The 22,330-nt window shown below is 40.6% G+C and overlaps 1 protein-coding gene across 1 annotated transcript; it reads right to left on the bottom strand.

Moving 5' to 3' along the window:
* Window positions 1–9,839: 9,839 nt before the first annotated feature.
* Window positions 9,840–22,022, bottom strand: yipf5 (Yip1 domain family, member 5). Its single transcript, XM_080749660.1, has 6 exons — window positions 21,942–22,022; window positions 20,306–20,426; window positions 18,541–18,716; window positions 14,423–14,568; window positions 13,537–13,718; window positions 9,840–11,983 (listed from the first exon to the last, which is right to left on the bottom strand). The coding sequence occupies exons 2-6, from the start codon at window positions 20,416–20,418 to the stop codon at window positions 11,821–11,823; spliced, it is 780 nt and encodes a 259-aa protein (XP_080605786.1). The 5' UTR covers window positions 20,419–20,426; window positions 21,942–22,022; the 3' UTR covers window positions 9,840–11,820.
* Between the last annotated feature and the right edge of the window lie 308 nt (window positions 22,023–22,330).

Genomic DNA, 22,330 nt, shown 5'->3' with positions numbered 1-22,330 from the left:
GGATGGTTTGCATTGAGCCTAGCGGCTAGCAGAGGCCTACGTAAACAGGAAGCTATGGCTTAAAGGTGACGTCATAATCGTATCCTTTTTTTTCACGGTTTACGTCTGTATACTAGCCGAAGGTAAGCTAACCGTTCCGCTCCGTCTATTAACCCAAATTAAAAGCTTAAACAATGCTTTTATATAAAAGTCGATAAAAGTCGCTTGGCAGGGAACTCCATAATGAGATAGTCGATCTAAAAGTCGACCGGCCCTGACTGAGTTAAAAAGTGAAAAATAAAACATGTCAAACATGAAATCATTTTATTGAATATAATTCGAGTCTATGGTAAGCATAGCTCATGCCCTGTTTGACACACAGCCATGAAACCTGTATTCACATAATCTTTATAGACATGTGTCTTCTCATGCCGAACCACTTTGCCACTTTGACCTCTGACCTTTAGATCTCCCACCATTCTTAATTATATGAAAAAAACAGTTCAAATCTATCTCCTCCTGGGATTTTTGCACGATGTGCGTGAATAAATGAAGCGTCCATGAGCGTCCATGAGCCAATAAATATTATAAAAGGCTGGCTTCGTTAAATAAAATAAACTCTTTGTGGAATCATTTCTCTCTACACAGGGCCTGGAAAGGCCCAAGCCTTACCACATGCATCTAAAATGCATTTTACAAAACATGACAGTGAATGCATGTCAATTTGAAATATTTAAAGATAACATGAAAAATCTCGCAAATCAGTACACAATATCTGTGTAGTGATGTGATCACGACGGATTTGTCCGATATGTCATATTCTATCCTAATTGGCTAACATTGGATTCCAAAGTTTGCGGGATTGCTCCTTTTTGAACAAAATGCCTCAAATCATGAAAGCAGCCTGTGATGTGTGTGCACATTCCCACTAGGTCAAGGAACAAATGCCACCCTTTTCACAATGGCCTATTATAGCGCCACCAGGAGGCCACAATAACCTACCTGACTGACCTGACTGACCTGGCAGAGACCTGTGCTCCGAAGAGCACTGCTTCTAGTTTTTCTTTGATTTCTTTTCCCACTTTTCCTGCTTTTTATCCCCCTTGCTGATTTCTTTTGTTTTTCCTTCTTGGCCACTTTATTGCTGCTTACAGCTATATTTATTATGTATTATTATTATTATTACATGCATTAACCACTTAAGGCCTATTTTATACTTTGCCATTCGAATATAGACAATTCGTTGTAAGTTTGCAGATCTGCTATTTTCGAAAACTATTTTTTTCTTTTTTACACTTGAGTACTTTTACTTTTACTCAAGTAGAAATGTGGAATACAGGACTTCTTACATAGTGGTATTGTTACTTTTACTTAAGTAAAATAAATCTGAGTACTTCTTCCACCACTGCTCAAGAGGAAAACCCCAACAGTAGAATGTTAAACTCTGACCAATATACAGTTCAATACTGACATCTAGTGGTAAGTTTGTTATAGGCGGCAACCCAAAGCTGGAATAATGCTCCTGAATTGCTACATCTAAACCTATTTCAAGGATCCCCATAACTCTGGGAGTGTAGAAATGGACTTGTAAGGGACCCTTACTAAGGGTCCCCCTCAAGGAAGGCTGACCAAAACCATTAATTAAACCATTAATTAAGCTGGAAATAATTCAACAATCCCTAGACTATAGAAATTATGGGTGTTATTCCCTTAGAGTGTACAGATCAGACTTTGTTGTTGTTGTGAATACCATTATCAATAATAAGTGGATAAATAGAGCCCTGAATAATGGCATTATTGAAAAATAACTTCCTTTGATGAGTCATGTTCACACTACCGGCTCTATTCTCTGTTGATAGTATCCTTCATGCATATTCACTGATAATAACCATTTTTATCTGACCTTTGATTTGGCTTTTAAGTTTTTGTTGGACCATTGAATTGCTATCGTGTAACTGTATGCATGGATATGTAGCTCAGAAGGCAGTGCTGGTTATTGCATTAAGTACTGCATATGTGATTGCCTGCTGCCTGGTCACGCTGGTGGAAGTGAAATAGTCTATTGTTATGTAGCAAATGACATTGGTATATTCAGGGTTTTAAGACAAAACGAAATCTCACAAATGGAAATGTTTGTTCAGCCAAGTCCTAATCTATGATTTGTTAAACAGCGAGAAAGAACTACCTTGAAGTGCGCGCTGACTTTAAAATTGGTTGTTTACGTGAACTACAGACACACAGACAGAGATTTTGCACATATAGTAGGAGTGTACATTAAAACATAACCTACTATACAATACTATGATATATTGCCCTACAATAGTTCAATACGGGTATGTCCAGCCCATGGAGGGGAACAACATTTTGGAGAAAATACCACTATGTGAGCAGCACTGAGCTGGAATTCCAGGAGTATTGCCCTGAACAGTATCCAGATGGAATATCCTTAAAGATATTACATCTAGCTTGCTCAAACAACCACACAGCAGGCATGTGAATATCAACATTATAGGTTTTGTTGTCCTACACGTCTACGCACTGTTTCTTTACTTGAGCCAGCAGAGCGCGGAAGTACTGCGTTCGGCTGCGTATGTATGTCAGTGTTTTCTGTCTGCATTCCTGGTGATGCCAGTGCTGAGCGCACCTCATGGCATGCTCTGCTGGCGCACAAGTAGGCCATACTTGGCCTACTTGTGCACGAGGCGCAAGTTGGCACCTCGACAGAGTGCAGTTCTAGTTTTATATATTTTAAGGACCCTCAGTTACCTGCACTGGTGTAAAGTAGTAACTAAGTACATTTACTTAAGTACTGTACTTAAGTACACTTTTGAGGTATTTGTACTTTACTTGAGTAATTCCAATTTCCAATACTTTTACTGCTACTCCACTCCATCTCGGATCCAAATATTGTACTTTTTGTACCACTACATTTATTTCAAAACTTTAGTTACTAGTTACTTACAAAACATACATTAACCACTTCAGCCGTATACATTTTGGCCATAAAAATAGCCGATCTACAAGCTCACAATGCGTCGCGATCTGACACATTGTGAGCTTGTAGATATGCTATTTTCAAAATGTTTATACATTTGATAACTTGAAATGGGACATTCTGCACAATGAGTACTTTTACTTTTGGTACTTTTAGTAGATTTTGATACCTATACTTTTGTACTTTTACTCAAGTAAATGTTGAATACCAGACTTCTACTTGTAACAGAGTACATCTACATTGCAGTATTGAAACTTTTACTCTCAAGTAAAGAATGATAGTACTTTTTACACCACTGGTTACCTGTAACAGAGTGTTTGGACATTGTGGTATTTTATGGAAAAGTGTAGAAGTCGGCTGCTACTTCTCCCCCAGTAGGAACAGATCCTCTGAATGCCTCTTCACTGAACATGCACAGCAGGCATGCAGTGTGTGCTTGAAAAGAGATGGAAATAAGAGGTACATATAAGCAAAGTATACGTTTTATTCACTGGTGAATTTACCCCTATAAAAAACAAAAAACGTGCAGGCCTGTAGGCCAATAGTCAAAACAATCCACCTGACAATACGACAGCAGGCCATACAGCTTTTTTCCACAATGATGAAGTACAAATAAAGCATACTGTATATATGTGCATATGTAAATGCTTGTGCGTATGAGAGCACTCCAGTTATTCCCGCTTGAAATGCAAAGCGCCTCCTTGCCCAGCTGCCTTGTGGCATGTTGGAATGGAAAAAGCACTTTCATTTCTGCATTATTCATCGGTCGCTATACAGTAAGTGGGTTACCACCATTTAAAATACCCCTTTCTGTGTTTTTGTTTGTTGGTAGGGCTGGTAAACACAGAAAGAAGATAGAGGGTTTTGCCGTCAACACCAGAACATGATGCTTGCATGGTGACAACTTTATGAGAAGCACATTTTGAATGCCTAATCCAAGAGTTGTATAAATACAATGAAATATAAGCCAGATGGAAATGTTCAACACTACCTCTTGACAATGCAAAGAAATCACAGATATCACATCCAGCCTTTAGTGTCAAACTGTTAGGTAACTGTATGTACAAAGACTATGGACAGAATTATCGATATTTTTTTTAAATGTCAATTACTTTTTCATTACGGCAATCTAATAATCGATAAAGAAGTGCATTTAAAAATATATATATTTATAAAAAAGAAAAGGTCAATGAATCGATTAACAACTTAAAGGGGAAAACCACCCATTTTCAATATTGAACTATGTCATTAATATACTTTAAGGAGTTGTGTGGAAATAAACACGGTGTGATTTGCAATACAAACCCCAAAATCAATCCTCCAGTTAATTTGTTTTGCACGAAAAACATTCCTTGGGGTGAAGGTGGCTCCCCCAAAACTGTGAAAAGTGATCGAATCACTAAACCATATTTTTGTGAGGGCGTTTTTAGCCCAAGGAATGTTTTTCGTGCAAAACAAATGCTTGCAATTAGAGATGGACCGATTGCAAAATTCTTGGCCGATACCAATCCACCGGTTTTATGAAGGTCTGACCTGCCAAAACCGATTTTTCCGATACCAATTTCTTTAGCTAAGAACTAGAAAATAGGGTTGCTCCAATACCCTTTTTTCAGGCCAAGTAGGCCTACAAGACATACTTCAATTTGAGTACCAATAAGCTAGAAGAACACTAATGCCAAATCAATCACAATAGTACAATATCCAAAATCACAGACAATATCCAGTCTAATATGACTGTCTGGACTAGGCAGGAGGAAAGCAAATGTTTACTTTAGTCACAGGACCAGAGCATCATGCTGTGCAGTGCCATAGACACAATCTGCATAAAACCGGTATTTATAATAATTTATAATACCTGCCGATTTTTGATATTGGCTGATACCGATGTCCATCCCTACTTGCAATGGATTCAGAATCATGAAAAACCCCTAGTTTGACCCCTCACATGCTACTTAAAGCATGTTTATTTTGGTGTGTTTTATCCTGTATAGTTAATTTAATAGGACCCCAGCTTTCAGCAGCTGTCAAGGATTCTCCTAGGGAAACTGAATTTCAGTCTTTGTGGGATGTGTTACTAGACGCCTTTACAAACACATTGGTGAAGATATTTTTTGGTAAGGAATTTATTCCAAGACCTTTTAAGATATCCCCCGACTATGTGCTGGGGAAGTTGCTAGTATAGGTTGACTGTGTTGGAATTCACCAAGCGCAACAAAAATGGTTGCTTTGAAATCTGGGGTGGACTTATCTCAACTCTCTTATTCGACAGAGAAAATGTCCACACATAAATTAGTGTTTGATCTAAAGTTTCATTGCAAAGCTTATTATCCCAAAAGGACATTCAAAAGATCTAAATGCCTGTAAGGGATATGCTGATTTGATCCTGCCCTCTGGGCAGAAATGGTCGACTGAGCTGGGAAAGGTTGAAGCATATTTAATAGCATACATATATCTTACAAGATGCTAAATCAGTGCTATTCAACCTACGGCCCGTGGGCCGCATCCTAGTCTATTAGACTAGGATGTAAACAAAGTGTCAGCCTGACAATGGCCAAGATGATTTTACGCTTTTTTTGGTAATTTTTGAATAGAAACACATATGAAGCTTATTTTTTCATAAAATATTTTCGAAACATTATCTTTATTTTAGCATCCGTTTTTTTAAAGAAAAAGTTGACTATAGCTCCTCATTAAGTGCCAAAACCGAAAAAGTTCGGTTTTTTAAAACGTATTAAGGAATGCCAAAACCGAATAAATTCGGTTTAAAAAAAAAAAAAAAAAAAAAATTGAAATTTTTAAAAAAAATTTTTTTTTTTGGACCCCATCAAATCTAGTGAACATGATTTCAATCGCGATTTTGCATGTTCCACCCCCATACAACTCAGGTAGCAGACCTCCAAGCTCACAACAGTGTAAAACATAATGGCTATTATCTCAAGAATGCCTGAACGGATTTCCAATCGTTTTTTTTTGTTTGAAAGCTGTGAACAAACTGCACAAATCCACCCCAATGCAATCCAGGATTGCGTTGGATTTTTTAGAGCTCATTCTTCTCTGTTTTTTTTCCCATGCATGAGGTGTGCAAGGGTTAATCATGGCTAAGTTGACGAAAATAAGGCTTCTAAAATGCTTGGTAGCCAATAGCTAACTTCAAGCTAACTTCATCCTCTTCCTGTACATGCACAAAGGAAAGTGTCCAGGCAAGTCATGGCTGCAGGGCTTCTGCATATACCAGCATATCTCTATGGGATTTTCTCTGGCACCTGGGGCACCCTCTAGTGGTGAACGGGTGGCACTAAAAGAGTTAATACGAATACTTATGTACTTTTACTCAGGTCCATTTTTAGTTCCCGACGTTTTACTTGTAAGGGTGCCCTCACACCAAAATACCTAGAGTGGAATCCGCCAATGCATTTCAATGAGAATTGAGCGTTTTCTGCAGAAATCCTCTACTGGCAAAAAACGCTCCATTCTCATTGAAATGCATTGGCGGATTCCACTCTAGGTATTTTGGTGTGTGGGCACCCTAACAGAGTATTTCTACATTGCAGTATTGATACTTTTACTTAAGAAATGTGAATACTTTTTCCACCACTGCCTGGGTGCAATCGCCTCTCGACACCCGTGTGTGGCGTGTCCACTGCTGGTCGTGCTGGCTGGGGTCATGCTGCTTGCAGCGCAGTGTGGCCAGGTCTTGCCATGTTTTGGCAGGTTGCACTGGGATCTCAAACCTCTTTAATAACAATAATAAAGACAAGGGTAGACGTTGGTGATGTGGCATATTAGTCCAATTCCCTGTAGGACCGACTGAGTGAGAGTTGAAGGTCTTTGAGGCCGAGATGTGGATTGTTAACTTATTACTTCAATCTTTTCTCTTTACAATGTTTTTTGTGGGGTATCTGTACAGTTTTCCCCACTTGTAGGACTGGTCTTCAAAGAAAACAAAGAGCTAAATTAAATATAATTCATAAAAATAAAAAGAGCTCAATGCCATGGCTAAAGTCTCAGCTGAACGCTTAGAAGTAATCATTTAAAACCGTGAACCCCTTTATGTAACAATACCTTTCAAAGCAGGAACCCCTTTTGGGGCTGTTGTTGTGCATTATAGCAACAAACATTTTTTTGTAATTTCTGAATAAATATTAGATTTTCCTTTCTTCAGAAAACTCAGGATTTAGACCGCGTGTTCAGAATCAGCATCAGGTTGAAACTGCAACATGGGGAATCTTCTCTCTCAGAACTGCCCACATGGTATGTTGCAGCAGTTTGCTCAAGACTTTCACGTGTGCATTAGAAAACATGTTAGCACTTAGACCTTAAATACTGCATTGAATTGGGTCCCCCAGGGTTCCATCCTCGGCCCTCTCTTTTGTTCACTGTGCTGTAAATTAAATCTCTTCGCCCGGAAATAGCCAATATACAATCTCACTGCGCATTTTCCACCAATCGTACACCTGTATTTTTCTCCAACATTAACCTATTATAATGACATGCCTATTCTGACATGCCCAGAATAGGGACGCCAAGTTTAAAGGAGTAGTTCACCCCCAAAATGACTTTTTTTCTATTGATTACTCCTGCCATGGAGCATTTGGGTCCCCATCCGGAATCAATGGGGGTGAATTCATAGTAATGAAATGATTGTATTAGGAATGCGACAAAACAACTCATGTTGGGGGTGAACTACTCCTTTAAGTGGGTAATAAAAGCTGTTTCCTTCCTTTCCCTAAAATGCTTATAATGCATCATAACCACATTTATAATACATAAAATTGTGCTTCTAAGGCATTATAACACTCGTTATGAGTGTTTTTACTAATGCATAACGTATAAAATGAAGTATAAAAGCCGGTTATTATGTATTCTAAGCTCAGCGGAAAAGCACATTATAGCTACCATAACTTAGTCAGTTTATAGCGTCTTTGCTATAAGTTCTTACGCATAATTGTTAACATTTAGGATGACTGTTATGAAGCCTAATAAGTGCATTATAAATGTGATTTTAATGCATCATAGAGGTAGCACAGGTCTGCCCGACACCGACGGGTCTGGTCCAAAATATCGACTTGTCCCTCGGGCATGGGTAGGATCTGCTCCAACTGCCACAGGTCTCGTCAGTCCATTTGAAATGGATGGACCCGACGGCAAGCTTTTTATTATTATTATATTAAAGACCCAATGAAATGACTATTTTGGGTATTTTATTTTGAAGTTTCAGTTTGAAAAGGAAGCCTGTGTGTTTCTGAACCAATCCGAGGGGACCAGCCCTTCAGGCGATGGGATTTAAAATCTGAGTAATGGGAGTAATGGGAGCCAGCAATGGGAAACAAACAGGTGAATGTAATCAAAGGTTCATTTATATGCAAGCGGACCTGTCTATGTCATCACTTTTTGAATTTCTGTTCAAAGGAAGTAATTACGAATGGCCTATTTAGGGACCTTTGATATAAATATACACAAAAATTGTTTATTTTCTATTTTTTTGGCATCTAGTGTTAGGTATGGCCATATTATCACTACAGATATGCTCTAAAAGTGTGTAAAACATGTTTTTGATTTCACCCTGTCTTTAAACTCTAACTTTTGGCTTTAAAATGAGGCATATGCACTGTGATTATGCTAAAAGATCCATATAGTCTGTTCTGGCATATTGAATGAGTCACCTCAAGCGCACTGCACTGTGCTGAACACCATGGAGACTTTTTAGTGAGGTGAAACGCAAACAAAAACAGTACATTATAACTCCTGGACACATGCTAGTCTACCCTATGTTATAGACACAACCTTCAAGTAAAGTATTACCTTGTAACTACAGGTATTAGGGAAAATTTCATATCACGATTATTGTGACCAAAGAAAAATCCATTATCCTGGGGCGGAACATTTTCCAAAAAAAATAGCAGATTGACACGTGAGCTTATAGATCGGCTATTTTTTGGCAAAGACATTTGATAAGAGTGAAAAAAAAGACTGTATCAAGTACGTATATTATAAGTACCTTTTACAAATTATTGAGGGTCTCAGGGGTACTGGATATGTAGCTCTGCAAATAAAAGGTGAATCGATCCCAGTGCATGACGGAGGACGATTTCACGATGAATTAAAGTGTTTTATCACGATAAACGATAATATCGCTTATCGTCCCATCCCTAATGACTATATTGTGCTGGTCCAGAGCTTAAAATACATTAAGAACAGCACTTAAAATTCTTCATAAAGCTCGTTATAGGTTGTTATGCATGGTTTTGAACACGTCTTATGATACCTTGGCTTTAAGCAAATTATAATGCAATTGTGATACATTATAGACCCGACCTTAACTCATATGCTGCCATTTAACAATACCTTCGTACTCTTTAACTGCCATTCGTCTCCATAGACTTCCATGTAATTCATAGTGCACGGATCATGCACACCCATGCCTAGATAATGCACCACGTGTGTCCACATTGCTCACAGCTTTCAAACAAAAAAATCCGAATGGAAATCCGTTCAGGCATTCATGAGATAGCAGCCATTATGTTTTACACTGTTGTGAGCTTGGAGGTCTGCTACCTGAGTTGTATGGGGGTTGTATGGGGGTTAAACAAGCAATTTCGCGATCGCTATCATGCCTACTAACGTTTTTGGGGTCCCAAAACATTTTTTGGAATTTTTTTTTTTTTTTTTTCCCAAAATGGCGGAAATTCTCGGGTTCCTCGGGCGTGGCAGGGAGGGACATCGCGAAATTCTCGGGTTCCTCGGGTTTGGCAGGGTATGAGTTAACATCCAGTCCTACCAGAATGGCTTTGCTCGAGCGCCTTCTTGGCCTTGTAGAGGCAAACACAGGGAACCTCTTCATACTCACAAGGCAGAGCACCTCGGGAACGATTGAGAACTTTTAATGTGCATGTCTTCACATAAAAACAAATATTATGAGCAAAGAGAGGAACCTATGTAAAGTAATTCTAAATACACAGTTCAGGATGTATGTAGAGCAAATATTGACGGGAACATGTCTACCAACTGGTAGACGGTGTATCCAGTCTTTCGTGAAAGACATTTTAAAATTTGCAATTGGCATTGTGGGGTGGAATGAAAAAAAAAAAAAAAAGAAAAAAAAAAAAAGAAAGAAAAAAAAAAAGTTTTCTTCAGTCTTGAAGAGGTGGTTTCTGCTTTTCCTTCAAAAAAACGTTTGTGCTCTTTGTCGGCATTGTTCTCTTACTGGATCAGTTTGTGTATAGTGGTTCTCAAAGAGTGTGGTCCAGGGACCCCTCAATGTTCCTTGAGGGTGGGGTTCTAAAATGGACCCTTAAGGCTCTAACAGAGTCCAGGGTGAAGAGCTATTCACTTCACCTCGTTGTAGATTCCTAGCTATCACCTAGGCTTTGTTATGTATTTTTAGGTGATAGCTAGAAACTACACCGCAGTGAAGTGAATAGCTCTTCACCCTGGACTCTGATAGAGGCTTTACAGATCTGTAACGCAAGGAGTTAAATCGGTTGAGGTTTTGGACAAGGTTGAGGCCCCCTCGGGGATTGGGAGCTTTTGGCCCCCCCTTCATGGCAGGGAACCTGTACTTGTGTGAGTGACAAAACTCTTACAATACCTCTGAGCGATTGTATCATTTATCTGAAAATAAATGTTATTCTGCCAAAGTGGCGTAATTTAAATCCCTTAAACCAATGGTAATAGTAACCTTAACATAGAATGACAGACCAATAAAACGCCTACCGGTACTATGCAGGAAAAAAGGGGTAAAATACCAAAGTGTTTATTCTTTTTATTTTCACGTCACCCGCTACGTACCACTGTGCTTTCTGCAGAGACGCGCTTGACACAAGAGGTCTCCCACTCTCCCTCTCCCTATTGCATCGCAAGCCTAGAGCCGACATCATAGTCGCCTGGGCGGTGGAAGGCTTTACACCGCGGTGTAGTCTTTTCGAGTCTTTTTGAGTCATGAAACTACAACGTTACGTCATTCCTCGCGGTGGAGAGCTTTACACCGCAAGTCCCAACACATCTCTCTGTTTTTACTATCAGACAGACAGGCTCTACACCCCGTTCACTGATTGGTCAACCTGAACCGGTCTAGACGGTAAAGGACTTCACCGTGGGCCCCGTGACTATGATGTCCTACACTTATTTTCTGACTTGAGGTGGAAAGCTCTCCACCGGTGGATAGCTCTCCACCGTACACTCTGATACGGGCTTAGGGAGGCATCAACCTTGTCCAAAACCTCCGCCGATTTAGCTCCTTGCATCTGTAACCCTGAGAGCGTACAAATGGAACCAAATGGACCCGTTAAAGGCATTTGTATGCTCTCAACAGTTATGGGTGTCCTTGAAAATAAAAGGTTTTGAGACCCACGTTAGTGGAACTGTTGTTTTTTACTTGGGGGTGGGGGGGCTTTCCTGGTCCTGTTGGGGTCCCACGGTCTTCATCCGATAACAAACCGTCTCCTGGCTCCTTCGTTTCCATTCCCTTTCATGGCCTTAACGTCATAGGACTACACAATCAACATGCCTCGGGAGTCAGTTTTAACCATGTTTCCTTTTTTTGTGTGTGTGTGTGGTAGTCCTCTCCTTTAAGACCGTGAAGCGAGCAAGGCGGAGGGAGCGAAGCACGCCACGGTGCGTGTTGACGACTCGGAATGGAAACAGAAACTTTAAAAAAAAAAAATCCTAATAATAACAATAATAATGATAACGATAAAGCCTGGTTACCAGTTCGTATTCTGCCATCACTGTCGTAAACAAAACAATAATTACACTAATCAAGACCAGGCCCTAAAGCGGACTGACGTTACAGAAAATGCGAGGAGATGGTGGTGGTAACGACGGTTCCGCTGGAGAGGGGGGATGGTCTAAAAGACAGAGATGAGAGCGAAGACGCCGTAGAGGAGAGCGCAGGGGTAGGCCACCAGCAGCTGCTGTCCCTCCATGGCCAGCGCCGAGATGAAGATCTTCGAGGCCGAGAAGCTGCACCAACTGATGATCGCGGAGGCCAATATTATTCCAAACAGGCCTCTGTTGGAAGGAGAGGGGGAGAAAAGGAAAATGTGTTATAATAATACTGTGTTATAACAACAACTACTTAATTTGAATAGCACTTAAAAAACAGGAGTTACAAAGTGCTAAGGATGATAAGGATAGGGGAGTTATCGGAGGAACAGTTAACACAAGTTTGAACAGAAGACGATATACATTCTAACAGAATGAGAAGAATCCAAATGCTGACACACACACTATTTTGACTTTTGAAACGTTTATGCTACACTGTGCAAGCATTCCCAATCCACGAAAGCAGTCAAACTTTCACATTTCAAGTATCCCCTTAAAGGGATATTACACTTTCAAAAAACTTTTGGTCATTGTATGGTCTAATCAGGCTTGTATGAACACCCTGAACAGTTTTTAATTTGCTTCATTCAGTATTTAGATATTTGATGTAAATGTTACCAGCTCCAACACGCCCAGGCCCTCTCCACATACACACCCATTGTAACTTCAAACTCCATTTTAACCATGATAGATTCATTAAAAACACCCATTATTTTTTCTGGTGACTCATAATACCCTCCTAATACGTGAGCAGACCGTGTTTTTTCAATAACCTTTTTCTTTTATTTTTAATAATTCTTTGGGAAAATGGAAAACATTAAATACAATAATATTTTATTGAAAATAAATGAAAAAAGTTATTGAAAAAACATGGGCTGCTCACGTATTAGGAGGGTATTGTGAGTCACCAGAAAAAATAATGTGTGTTTTTAATGAATCTATCATGGTTAAAATGGAGTTTGAAGTTACAATGAGTGTGTATGTGGAGAGGGCCTGGGCGTGTTGGAGCTGGTAACATTTACATCAAATATCTAAATACTGAATGAAGCAAATTAAAAACTGTTCAGGGTGTTCATACAAGCCTGATTAGACCATACAATGACCAAAAGTTTTTTGAAAGTGTAATATCCCTTTAACTCAGCTAGAGAGGGTAGTACGCCGAGCATCAAAGATCATAGGACGTAGCCTCCCCTCACTCTCATCACTCTTCTCCACAAGAATAATTAGGAAGGCTAATAAAATCATAGCAGACAACTCTCATCCCGCTCACTACCTCTTCAATCTCCTCCCATCAGGCAGGAGATACAGAAGCATTATAAGCAAAACATCTCGCTTCAGAGACAGCACCTACCCCTTAGCTATTAGACACCTGAACTGGCACTGACTCGTTATGCACTTATGTGGTAATATACTGTATGTATATAGCACTTTAAACTGCTGCTGGGGATTGTTTCCTGTTGTTTACTCTTGTGTGTTTATGGGTGTCTGTAATGTATACAGTATGTGCACTGTCCTTGTTTTTTGTTTTATGTTGAGAGTGAACCAAGACAAATTCCTATCAACTTGTTGACATGGCAATAAAGTTATTGAATCTTGAATCTCTGACAGTGTAAAAATGGACCCCAACAGGTTCATTTGGTTCCATTGTGTACACTGTCAGAGTTACAGACTTGTATGGGTCAATTTAGACCCCCTAAAGGAACCCACTTTGAGAACCACTGCACCAAAGGATAACTCACTGTAAAGAGAGGAGGACTCCGCAGGTGGACAGGACGATCATGGGCAGGAGGCAGTATCCCAGGACGCTGGCCACGCAGCCAAACGACACGCCCGTCATACTCATCAGGTTGAGGAGGAGGTACATGGCCAGGCAGCCGATGGCACTGATACCGTACACGTAACCAAACTGGATCTTACCCGTCTGGGGAGTGGGACACAAAACACATACCATGAGCCTGATTTTTTTTGATTGATTGATTGAGGTAATTATTAGAAGTTTTGCATAGGAAAGGGTACGGTTTCATGACAGTACAGTTCACTGATACAAGGTCAACTAAAAGGAAACTCAGGTAAAGATTATTTCCGTTGAGATCCTTCTCTTTAACTCGTATAACATTGAATGACATACAGATATATAACACAGTACTATGCAGTAGATGTCTTCAGCAAAAAAAGGAAACACTTTTAAACAAAAGAACAAAAAAAGTATTTACAAAAGAAGGGTCAGGGGAGGGGGAGGTTAGGCTAGGTTTAGGTTTTCGAACGGTTGCCGCCTGTAAGTGGTTTTTCAGGGCAGTTTTAAATGATGAGATAGAGGCATAAAGACATCGTTACAGCCACACCGATTTATATCGGATTGGCTGATACATAAGCCATTGTTTGACTCTTGTGAAGACATCGGAATCTGCAATTATGCATCCAAAGTGTCCCGATGTTCATAAATACAACAGCTGATCTACAAGCATTTTTAACAAGTTAAATGTTTGCGAACAGAAACTTTATTCAATATAATTTTTAGGAGGACCCAAAATCTGGCATAAGTCGGGCTCCACAGTCAGTACACATTATGCACAGGGAGGGACAAATAACTCAAGATGTGTATGTTATGTGTTTGTGTTGTTTTACCAGGAGTAACGTGGCTCCGAAGGCCAGACAGAACACCATGGGTCCAGCCAGGTCTGTCTCGTTCATGATGTTGCCGTCGGCTACTTTCATGGGATGCAGCACCGTCAGGGTCTTCTGCCAGATATGGTCAAAGTTGATCCCCAGTTCTGTTGCAAAAAAACACACAAAACAGGGTGGAGCAATTTACCTGGTGTTTGTCAGGGACGGAAAGAACAGAGACCATGAAAGGGATGCAAACATATTCGCGCTGTACCTCTACACCAGGGGTCTTCAACAGGGGGTCCTCCAAATCTTTGGGTGGTTGAAACCTTTTTTTTCACCTTTTTTTGCATGAACCACTTGCACCCTAGTGTCCATATTCTGAGAACTTTAGCCAAAAATAGCAGATATACAAGCTTGCAGATGTAGGTCTTACAGATGGGCTTGTAGATGTAGGTCAAGTTTATTAAGTATTGACGGTTCAAGTGGTTAAATATCTGAAAACACAAATTGACATGAATCCAAAATACACCGACGATAGTGCTGTCAAACGATGAAACTATGTGGAACTGGAATCTATGAAAAGGTAGTAGGGCGGGGGTCCCTACTTCATCTCTTTCTCAACAAAGGGGTCCTTGGCCTGAAAACGTTTAAGACCCCTGCTCTACACAGTACACGCACATGGTATTATACTTTCGGCATGGCTCACATTACGAACAGAACAATGCACTCCTTTTTGTTTTGTCTCAACTTCCGTGACCGTTGAAAGAGAGCCTTATCAATGCCTCTGCACACAAGAAAGCAGCCCAAAGTGCTGCCTGGCCCTTCCAATGGTATGCCCCATCTCCTACATGAGAGTTTGTTAACTTATATCAGTAGGAACATCACCCAGTGCATAAGATATGAAACACTAGATACCTCATCCGCCTCTGCAGTTCATTGGAGCGATGTGTAACAACTGTAGTCCGGACTTCCTGGAAAAACTGAGGGATCGCTGCCAGTCAAAGCGACTACTGGCCAATCACGGCGCGTCTTTCCTGATGTTGCGCGGCTCGGCTGTTCTTACAGGCTGCGTCCGGAAAGACCCGCCCACCACATGCCTCTGATTGGCTTACCAACTTCCGTACGTGTGACGCATGCGGAGGCAATGCATGCGGAAGCATTGCACGCGGAAGTGATGCTAATTCCCTTAGTTCCTCGATGCATACGCCCAAGAGCCGAAGGAGGCGTCTGCCTTTCTATGTCTATGACCCAGTGTGTGCAACACACACCTGATTCAAACAGGGAAAAATAAGTCATCGCAGGAATTGGAAAATGTATTGCCCCAGGTATGACACACTAGAGACTGTGTTACAAAATGCAGGCTTTACAATGTCTTGTCTTAGGAGCACACAGCGAGAATGTTCCATGTAAACAATGGCCACTGCTAATCACAACCAACAGCTATTCGCTCAAAAGTCCCCTCACTCACTTGCCGAAGTTGCCGTCAACATAGCCATTTTCAAGACCTTTCCTTACCCTTACTGAATGACTGATTAGATAGGTCCTGCTGAAATTGTTGAATCAAGTACACACTACACAGTCTCTTTAGTGCAGGATTTGAAGGGATTGGAGGCTGTTGAAAGCTTGTTCATGATAGCGATCTACTTGATTGCATCTCTATTGTTTTAAACCCTGCAAGCCGCCAGAGGACAAACTGTCTAAAGTCTAATTGAGGGCTACTTTTAACATTCTCCTCTCTACACCAGTGGATCTCAATGTATGGTCCGGGGACCCCAGTGGTCCTTGAGGGAGCTCCGGGGCAAAATAAACACTGAGGACGCTAGGGCTACATTTAATGATGTTTTGCAATACGTATTACAATATAATAACAGCAGTTGGCCATTTTCACAAATTCAGCATCCAAAATAATGGTCAAATAAATGAGTTAACGTTGTCTTGTGGTGAGCAAACAGTTGCCAAGGTACTGCGTCATCAGTTTTTTTTTCTTTCTTTTTTTCCCCCTAAATATTTCATTTCCTCCTATCCACTCAATTGAATCACATTAACCCAAAATAGCTATATACTAAGTTTAGGGCTTAAGAGGTTTTGGTTATTTGGCTTATTTATTTTTTCGGTATCGGCAGTTATGCAGCCGATGGGTCTGATTATTATTAAAAAAAAATATTTACCATTTTCAACTTTCAACCTTTCCGTCCCTAAATTGTGGGCATGCCAGTCTTGGTTAAACTTTTTCATAAATGTTCAAAAATAGCCGATCTACAAGCTCACAATGCGTCGCGTTATGAGCTTGTAGACTGGCTATTTTTGACAATCTTGGAATCGGGCCTTTAAGTGTTTAAATAAAATACATCTAACTATTAATTTACTGAATGTCTGTCCGCCGTCTGTCTGCATGCTGCTGACATCACTGATACTAAACAGTGTTACCACCATGGTAACATCCGCATGCATGCCGAAACAAAGCCCAACTGACATCACTGACTGACATCACTACAGTGCCCAAATTTGGACATGACATCACAGACTGGCCTGGACACAGAACACCATATATGGGCATAAAAGAGTGCCAGCCAGCCAGACGGATACAACGGATATTGCACAACTGGACATGGATGGACATGGATGGACGACCTGACTATACTTTCCCCTAGTAGCAGTGGCAGACCTGACTATACTTTCTGACTATACAGGCAGACCTGACTATACTTTCTGACTATACAGGCAGACCTGACTATACTTTCCCCTAGTAGCAGTGGGTTCCAACAGCTGCTCAATATCTGTACTAATTATGGTATCGACTTTGATATTAAGTATAATGCTAAGAAGAGCATGGTCCTGATCTGTAGAACTAAGGAGGACTTGGAAATCAAGTTCCCTGCTTTTTACTTGTCTGGTCAAACAATGTGTGTGTCGAAAAGTACCAAATATCTTGGGCACATTATTACAGACACCTTAGAGGATGATGAGGATATGTCTAGACAGAGGAGAATGCTCTATGTACAAACTAATATGTTGGTTCGTAAATTTCACCACTGTACTACTGATGTTAAGGTTAACCTGTTTAGAGCTTACTGCACCCCTCTCTATACAGCCCCTCTGTGGGTGAAGTATAAGAAAGAGAGCTTACCGAAGCTGCAAGTAGCCTACAATGACTGCCTTCGCATTCTGCTAAAGAAACCCAGGAGCACAAGGGCCAGTGAGCTCTTTGTTACTTTGGGTCTCACCACCTTCATGGCTCTGTTGAGAAACCTGACTTATAAATTCATGTGCAGACTGGATCGCTCCTTGAATGGATTAATTGGACTGATGGCAGACCCTGGATGTAGCTCTGTCAGGTACACTTCTACCATTAGAGGACACTGGCATGAGTGCCTCTTTAGCTCCGGAGGGGCTGGGTAAATGTACTGTACTGTTTCTTGTTTATTTTTATTTTTTATCTTGTTTGTGTAATGTATTGTGTTCTACCCTGTGGGCCATGAGCCTGTAATAAAGTTTATATTCTGCACCGGTCTGGGTTCTCCAACATTACTTATGAGACTCCTACATTCAATCCCTCATCGCACACCCCCGGGCACAGGACTAGTTCTAGTTAAATGTTCTCAAATAGAATGTTTAACTTTTTGACAAAATATCAGCTAAAGCAGGGTTCCCCAATAGGCGGGGGGGGCTACTGTCTGGCCCCCACCAACCCCAGTAATAATGGTGATATAAGAGCAGCAACAACACTAGTATATCGTCATTGTCGGGTGGAAATCTCGTATCTCCAAATGTGTACGTTCTTTCGCAAATCATACAAGGCCGTCGCACAAAAGTAGTGAAAACAGCAGATCTACAAGCACACAACGCCTCGCACCGCGAGGCGTTGTGTGCTTGTAGATTGGCTGTTTTCACTAGTTTAAATAATTAAAAAAATTATAAATTCAAAACGAACTGTTTTGGACATTTTCACCCGACAATGACGATATCTACACTGTCGCTGGAGTAGCAGGAACGCCACCGTCGCCCCCTGCAATGTTGTGGCCCTCGGCTTGGTACCCTAGACATAATTCGGCCCTTGGGGAAAACTAATTGGGGAACCCTGAGCTAAAGGAAAAAACGACAACAAAACAGTAATGATCTGGGTAAGGGGGGCTCACCTTCCAGGAGCGGTGGCTCGTCGTCGAAGCCGCTGCCGTACATGGACTGTGACGGGGACGGAGTGAAGGCCTGCTGGGGCTGGAAGATCTGTCCTGTGTAGGGCTGCTGGGGCTGCATTACTCCCCCCGCGCCCGAGTAGCCCATGGGCTGGGAGTAGTCATACTGACCGTGGGGCCTAGAGGAGCACGGCATCGTGTTCAACACTGTTTTAAACACTTCAAAACACTCTGGTCTAAACAGCAGTGGTTCTCACCAAAATAGAGTTTTGAGCTTAGGGGTAGGCGATATGGTGATAAATATCGTTTAGACGATACAATGTCTCCACGATATGCCTTTTCAGAGATATCGTATATACCGTGATACAATGAGGGAGCCTTATGAATTTTGAACTGTAATACAGAGATTCATTGCAGAATTCATTTAAACCTGCATTTTAGTCTAAATTTGTAGTTCTCAAACATTACAATTTCAAAGTCTCCCCTTAACTCTGACAGTATACAAATGAAACCAAATTTGGTTTCATTTGTATACTGTCAAGAGTTACATACTTTTAAGGGTCAATTTAGACCTCCCAAAAAAGGATAACTGGTCTAAATGGTCTGTTACTCCTTTTTCTTTTAGTTTTAATGACCTTATACGTGGTTGTACTGTTAGGTAACTTGGAAAAATAACCATAAAAACCAACATGAAAAAGAATCGTGATAAGATCGTGTATCGTGATACCACTTGGAAAAATATCGCGATATTGTATTTTTCCATATCACCCACCCCTATTTGAGCTTGTAGATCTGCTATTTTTAGCAAATGTTCTCCTCAGGATAGGCATTCTGGGGTTCAAATGGTTAAGAGGAGAGCAGTTTTTCTTATTTCACTTTGTCCATTTGTGCACATTTATGATGTCACATGGAAACACCATACAAAGGGAGCCTTTTAGGGCTGGACAATATTGACATTTATATATAAGACCGGATACTTTACTTGTTTGAATAACTTGTCAAGATTGAGAAAGCAAACAGTTCACGTATAAGCTCAAACCACATCTTGTGAGTTTTAGATCTGCTAATAGCTATTTTCAGTATTTTTGGAATCTTTTGAAAAAAGAAAGATGATAGTGATATTTGATTTTGTCTGTATTGCCCAGCCCTAGAGCCATTTTAAATCACCCTTTTCCCATTCTCATGTATATGGTCTCTGAAGCTTCAGTCACATAATAAAACAATCACATTAAAATTAGTAATTTTTTTTAAATTGTGTTCGCATTCGGGCTCCCGGGCTCACAAGGATCACATGGCACACCTAAGAAATCTAATTTTAAAATGTTAATTTCTTGTCAGTGATGTACCAATATCATTTTCTCTTATTTTTGTTCAACTATCAGTAGCCCGCAAGTAGCACTACGGTGTAAGAATTATGTTTTAAGACCTTTTCAAATTATGTCCATTCAAAACTGAGGTGGACCAAGAATGGCAAGGTATCGTGAAACAGCGCACCAACCCAGGCAATCAGTCCTGACCCAGGCAATCAGCTTACAACAATGACTTAACCAAGTGGTTAAGCTGTACGATGGGCATTGGTGATTGCGCAAAAATAACAAAATAGACGACCTATAAGCTCACAACACGTCACAATGCAATGCGTTATGAGCTTGTAGAGCTGCCATTTTAGAAATGTTTTGCCTGTAATGACATGTCCAAATGAAGGATGGCAGATTGAAAGTGCTTATTTAATATAACGTACATAAATGCATGTGTAATCTTATCTTACTGTTTGTATTGGTCTTCCCCTGTGTTGCTGTAGCCATAAGCAGCCTGGCCCTGGTCATCCACACTGTAGCTGGACTGGTAGAAATCAGTGTTGAAGTTGTCAAACCCCGACATCTCTGGCTCTGCAGACAAACAGTAGCGGGACAGTTATCAGCACCCAGGAAACAAGATAATGGCAGTTGTTTTATTTTGAGATGAATGGTAAACTCTGCTCAAGCCAGGGACAGTTTGGGGTATGTTTGAGCCCGTGGTAGGTCTGCTTCAGGTAAGGGTGGAACGGCTGTGTATTTTTGATATACAACCATAAACCATAAAACACTCAATGCATTTCCAAGTTTTGTTAATTATGTCAGAAAACATAAAGTCAAATATCACCGCTCTTCCCTGATATTATTTGCACATTCTGTACATGATGGGATGGCATTCACACATTTCACAGCACTCAACACACACATCAATGTGTGAATAAATAGAGACAGATTTGTTTATGTCCATGCATCAACTGCAACACAACTGGCAAAGTGTACTTATGCACTTATTGAAGATGTGTTACTGTTTGTTTAGTGGCGCTGTGCAAATGCCATCCAATCAAGAGAATGTAGTCTATGGAGAAGATACTAACTAAATATAGGCTGTTTTCTGTCAGAACTTTCAAGGGGAGTTTGTGCTATCATGACACATCACAAGGTGACCATAAGTCGCAGCAATTACTTATTGGGGTTGTTGTTTGTGTTATCCTTAATCTTTGACTATGTACTACCTGTACTGTTTACAAACTGGTTAATAAAGTATTCCATCAATGTGTTCTGCTTCTGTGGCTGTACAATACATACATGCAATGTACAGTGTGGCATATCAATCATTCAAGGCCTACAGTAAATGCAATGCAGTAAATGAATTTTACGTTAAATAGTCATTGCTGGTGCACATTATTAAACGAGTTAATTTACTAGTATTGCTTTCATCTATAACATGCCAAAGTGTGCACGATGTGAAATAAATGTCATTAAATGTAAATATCTTCCTTTTCTTTTCCCCCCCTTCTTTTTGAATGCTTTTTACCCTTTTGTTATTGATGATATGCTATGAAACGTACTGTGTTCTATCCGTCTGTCTGTCTGTCTGTCTGTCTGTCTGTCTGTCTGTCTGTCCGTTCTTCAATCAATCAATCAAATCTACAATGCATGCATAAACAATGCATTCAACATTCATTGCATTTTCCTCAGCCCTAAAATCACCCCTTCATCCGCCAACTACTCAATGTTCAAATTAGTAGCGTTCAGATCCAATATAAACAACACCGCGGTGCCAGAGTACTAAACGGCTAACTCTCCATTATAATAGACGTAGTCTCTCAAAGAGCAGAAGACTCTATGCTACGCGAGAAGGAAGAGGAACCTTTCTTTGACGATGGTAAGCCAGATTGTACAGACGTTAACACAGCTAAAGGCCAAGGGTTGTTTACATAAATGCACAGCTGATGAGAGGGAGGCTAACAGTTGCTAGCGATAGAAGAAGCTTGCTGAGGAGGCTGTGTAACGTTACATAACGACGCGCACGCCTCAAAAACACAGTTAACATTCAACAGCTATTATTGTTTCACTCACATTTATGCGCAGTTTAATGGCAGCTCTCACCTGTGGTGTTTTTAGCTGTGTCCAGAGAGGCTGCAGTCAGTCAGTGCTGCTGCTCCAACGCTGCTACGTGTCAGGAGAAAAATGCTACGCTTCCTGGACGCTACGTTGCAGACGGGTGCCAGATAGGGACAAAAATGACCAGGGGTTTCCTCCAATATATAAAAACCTCAACAGTTGGCACCACCCTCTGTTACGGTGCGGTACTACAACAGTTATGCCAATGAATTTGAAAACAAATACTCCAACAAAGAATACACTAGGCTAGGGGTGGGCGATATGGTTACATCGTTTAGACGATACAATGTCTCCACGATAGCCTATGCCTTTTCAGAGATATGATATCGTATATATCGTGATACAATGAGGGAGCCTAACCCTATGAATGAATC

The sequence above is a fragment of the Nannobrachium achirus genome, assembly GCF_963921795.1.
Source record: "Nannobrachium achirus genome assembly, chromosome: 19".
In the NCBI taxonomy this organism is placed as follows: Eukaryota; Metazoa; Chordata; class Actinopteri; order Myctophiformes; family Myctophidae; genus Nannobrachium; species Nannobrachium achirus.
This window is presented reverse-complemented; position numbering and strand designations above follow the sequence as displayed.